Source organism: Phalaenopsis equestris, unplaced genomic scaffold (genome assembly GCF_001263595.1).
Source record: "Phalaenopsis equestris unplaced genomic scaffold, ASM126359v1 Scaffold000191, whole genome shotgun sequence".
Classification (NCBI taxonomy): Eukaryota; Viridiplantae; Streptophyta; class Magnoliopsida; order Asparagales; family Orchidaceae; genus Phalaenopsis; species Phalaenopsis equestris.
In genome coordinates, this window is record NW_018164633.1 from 154,694 (window position 1) to 158,750 (window position 4,057).

The following is a 4,057-nucleotide window of genomic DNA, read 5'->3' on the forward strand; positions in this document are numbered from 1 at the left end:
TACTTAAAGAGTTTCACAATCTCCCCACTTAAGTACATGAAATTCTCATCAGTGCTTTATACCCATAGTCATCATTAAAAGTCTATCACATGTTTCATTCTAAATGAAAAATAGGTCATTTGGCAAAGGCGGACAATGCGTTTGGTGAGAGTTTGGGCTGTCCCATAATAAGCACAATTAAACAATAAAATTAACTTATAACCTTTCAAGCAAACGTTCATTATAAATAAGAAAACTTTCAACCAAAACCTTCAGCTAAAACCTTACCACAAAAAAAGAGGAAATTTACATACATACCACCCAACTCTTATGTATTTACATATCAAACACCAAAACTTTAGTTTTTCACATTTATACCACCAAGATAAAAAACACCGCAATTTTAACTTTTACAAGATGAAGTACATCTTTCAGGCATAGGTAAGGCGTTATGTATAAGTTCATGTGTTAGATGTGTAAATTACTAAGAATTGAGTTGTATGAGTGCAAAATCATCCAAAAAAACCAAAAAGGAAGAGGGTTAACATACCTAATAGTCAATTCAAGCAAAAAAGAGCCTCATTTCTTCCCCCACCTTTCCTGCTGCTCCCAAGCAGTCAGTTTACAAGATGAGGACTAGGGCTCATGAAAGGAAGAACACATGAGTAAGTGACATACTTAACACTATCCAGCAGCACCACCACAAATATTCGCGATATCGATTTTTTTGCAGACATTATCTCTTCAACATCGCTGTCGCTGACTTCCCGTGGATCGGCTAAGATGGAGACGACCAACGGAGCAGCAGAGTTCGAATGGTTGTGTTCCTTGCCTAAGTGTTCGGAGTTGTTCAGAGTAGTTCCGGCCAGCGGAATTGCTCTTGGATAGAGAAACCTTCGGTTCTTCTTCTTTTCAGGACGTGAAGATGATCCATGGAGGGTTCCAGTTGCGTTGATGCCGGAGGTTTTGGTTGAATTAGTTGATGGGGAAGAAGGGATGATGCCACTTTGTTCAACAGAAGAAGGGGAGATTTCAAACCGGAAGACTTCAGTGCAAGCGCCAGAACTGAATATTGGACCTGTCAGATTAATTTTTGGATTAGGTAAAATCATACCTTGATTTGAGTTTACCAATTGACCTTAGAGGACAATGGAAATGTAAATATAGAAAAGTTTTGCAACATTTGAGAAGATGTATAAGAGTTTCTTTTGACTAAGAGTGCAATATATATCATATAAATTATTGCTAATGTCAAATGCCATGCTTATGTAGAGAAATTATTTCAAGATTCAATGATTAATAATGCAATTGTCATCTTTTTTCAATTTGTTACTACAATTTTGAACGGGTTAACTGTGTCGGGTTCGAGTTAGTTGGGTTGAAGATGGGTTGAGCTCAGATCAAGCAGTTTCAGGTCGAGTCAATTCGAGTAGGACCCGAACCAAACTTGTGAACCTGATTTGACATCCCTATGACTACAGCCAACTGCACATCCTCCCTCCCTTACTCTCGACAGTACATGTTATCATATGCACCATTATCAAATTTAAAATTATTTGTCAAAGCACAACATAAAAAATGTCACAATGCATCCAAAACTTACAACTTGTATGCTATGTAACAAAATGATTTAGAACTGTAATTCAAGGGACTAGTAAAGGATGAGAATGAATGACAACAACAAGCTTTTATCCCGCTAAGTGGGATCAGCTGCAAGAATCCTTTCTCTCCATTGAGTCTTATAGAGTGTCATATTTTCATTTAATTCTAATAAATTAGGGCCATTTTTTATACAACATGCCAGAATCTATTTAGGTCTACCTCTACCTTTTACGACCACTATGGCATGTATTAGCAGCTCAATCTAGGCTTCATACAGCACAAAGTAAAAAATGTTTAGAATCATTCAATGAGACATCTTCAAAACTTTAACAAAATCTTAAGAGCAAGATTAAATCTTTTAAAATAATGAAGGAAAGACTACTGACGACCAGGCACAGAAGAACAAAAAACCAGAATCATTACCTGCTAATCCTTCCAGGAACCATTGCTGCAAAGGACCATCCTGTGTTTTCTCCTTGGATAGATCTTCAGAATCAGAAGAACGTGCTCTCTGCTGCTCAGCTGAGCTACCATGTGACTCTGAATGTTTATTAACACCATTACCAGACCTTGATAAAGCCAGTGCATAAGCAAGATTTCCAGGAACCTCAAAGGTGGTATCTTTATCCTCCTTTGAAGCAGATTTCACACCATGATTTCTAGACTTAGCTTGAGAAACTGCTTTCTCGCTGGCCAGAACAGAATTAATTATCAAATTCCCATTGATCTTCACATGCTTACCGTTTCTCGAAACATACAATAAAGCAGGAAGAGTCTCACTGGAGTTCTGGGAATATGAATGATCATCAAAAGGCAGCGGCTTTTCTTCTGATTCCATTTTTCCATGAGAACTTCTATTCGTCATTCTGTTTAAATCCTCCTCTCCCAAAGCTTTTGCGTCATTGAACCTAACTTCATTAGTATAATTCAAGCTACCACTAATACCACTAACACTCAAAACCCTACCATTAGAATCTCCAAAATACATATTTCTACCTTGCCCTAATCCCACAAGTTCGTTATTTCCCTCAAAAATGTGTTCTAATCCTGGAACTAAAACTCTGCAAGTAAGCATCACAAACAGAAATCCCAAAAGACTAATGCTCGCTACCTTCTTAGTCTTACGCCCACCCTTCCTGCCTTCAGATTTCATCACCTTTCCACCATTTTCAGGCTGCTGAAGCTTTAATTTAGGTATAGGGACCAATGGAACAGGAGAACCATGAGGCCTAAATGCGATGCCTGGAAAAGGGATCCACGGGAAATGAATCGGAGGGACAGCAGCCGGAACGCAAACACCAGATTGAGGACCATTGCTTCCATTTCCTCCCAATTTCTGCTTCAAACTCGCATTTTCGGTCATGAAAAACGATATTTTGCTGTTCAATTTGATAATCGTGGAGTGCATGGACCGAACCTTCTCCTCCAGTTCTTCCACATAATGCTTCTTCCTTTGCCTCGATAGCTGGGCGCTTTCCCTGTTTCTCATAAGCCTCGCGCTCCTCTTCTCCTCCTCCTCGCTTCCCGCATTAAACACACAGGAGTTAATCTCCTCTCCCCGTCGGAACTTACTGCTCCTAGGGTTAAGCGTAGAGTTAGCACTTCCTTGCTCCCTCTCGTTCTTCCTCTTGACCCCCCAACCGCCCAACAGAGTCCGCAGAGTAATTAGCTGAGTGTCCCGATTCCGGCGACCTCACGCTCATGTTACCCGACGCATGTCCGGCCACAGGGGAGGAGGACGATACGCCCGAGTTCTGCGTCGGCGATCCATCGCACGATGGAGGAAAAGGTGGGGAAAGCTCTCCCTGACACTCTGAAATGAGAAGATCGTCGACGGAGAGGTCCCAATTGATGTCATCGAGATCGAAATCGAGTTCGAGGGGGAGCTCGGATTGAAACCCCCCTTGAAGCACTCGGTGATCGTCCGGCACGAGATCCGGATGAAATAGAATGGAGTTACATGAGGGTTCAATCAGCGTCGAAAAGGGATCTGCGGTGGGCCTCTCCGCCATGGATTAGGGTTTTGATGTGTTCAGGAAGAAGCAAAACTGGATATTGAAGGAGGGTTTTGGTTTTCCTTCTACGAAACCTCGGGGTCTTCGGGTCCCGTCGTCCTCATGAAGCAAAGGAAAGACCTTTTTAATGGTGGTTTGGAGCTGTTGAAACTGATGTGCGAAATAGAAATGTTTTTGAAATTAAAAATTTTCATTTGAACGGATCTGATGCGGAAACCAAAGGGGGAAAATTTACATAAATACCATATTATTCTTATGTATTTACATATCTATTCATCCAAAGTCTTATACTTATTCTTATGACATAAAATTATGCTATAAAATGTGGTGATCATGTTATCTTTAAGGTAATGCTAATGTAATGCCAATATTTTATTTATTTTATTAAAAAAATGAATAATTAAAATTATCATTAAATTTAATTTACTTTTATTATTATTTAAATATTTTATAATCCTTTT

The 4,057-nt window shown here is 39.8% G+C and overlaps 1 protein-coding gene across 1 annotated transcript; it reads right to left on the reverse strand.

Annotated features, from left to right (window-relative positions):
* Nucleotides 1-370: 370 nt before the first annotated feature.
* On the reverse strand, nucleotides 371-3,756 carry LOC110022473 (bZIP transcription factor 39-like). The gene is made up of 3 exons (XM_020721428.1): nucleotides 3,192-3,756; nucleotides 2,005-3,097; nucleotides 371-1,057 (listed from the first exon to the last, which is right to left on the reverse strand). The coding sequence occupies exons 1-3, from the start codon at nucleotides 3,591-3,593 to the stop codon at nucleotides 597-599; spliced, it is 1,956 nt and encodes a 651-aa protein (XP_020577087.1). The 5' UTR covers nucleotides 3,594-3,756; the 3' UTR covers nucleotides 371-596.
* Between the last annotated feature and the right edge of the window lie 301 nt (nucleotides 3,757-4,057).

Bases quoted from the DNA above. Each gene is read 5' to 3' on its own strand.
- LOC110022473 (XM_020721428.1), bottom strand. From the start codon at position 3,593: ATGGCGGAGAGGCCCACCGCAGATCCCTTTTCGACGCTGATTGAACCC. The intron at 3,098-3,191 runs GCAAGGAAGTGC...GCGGGAAGCGAG, and splicing joins AAGAGGAAGAACGAGAGGGA to GAGGAGGAGAAGAGGAGCGC. The intron at 1,058-2,004 runs GTAATGATTCTG...TTAATCTGACAG, and splicing joins GTTCCTGGAAGGATTAGCAG to GTCCAATATTCAGTTCTGGC.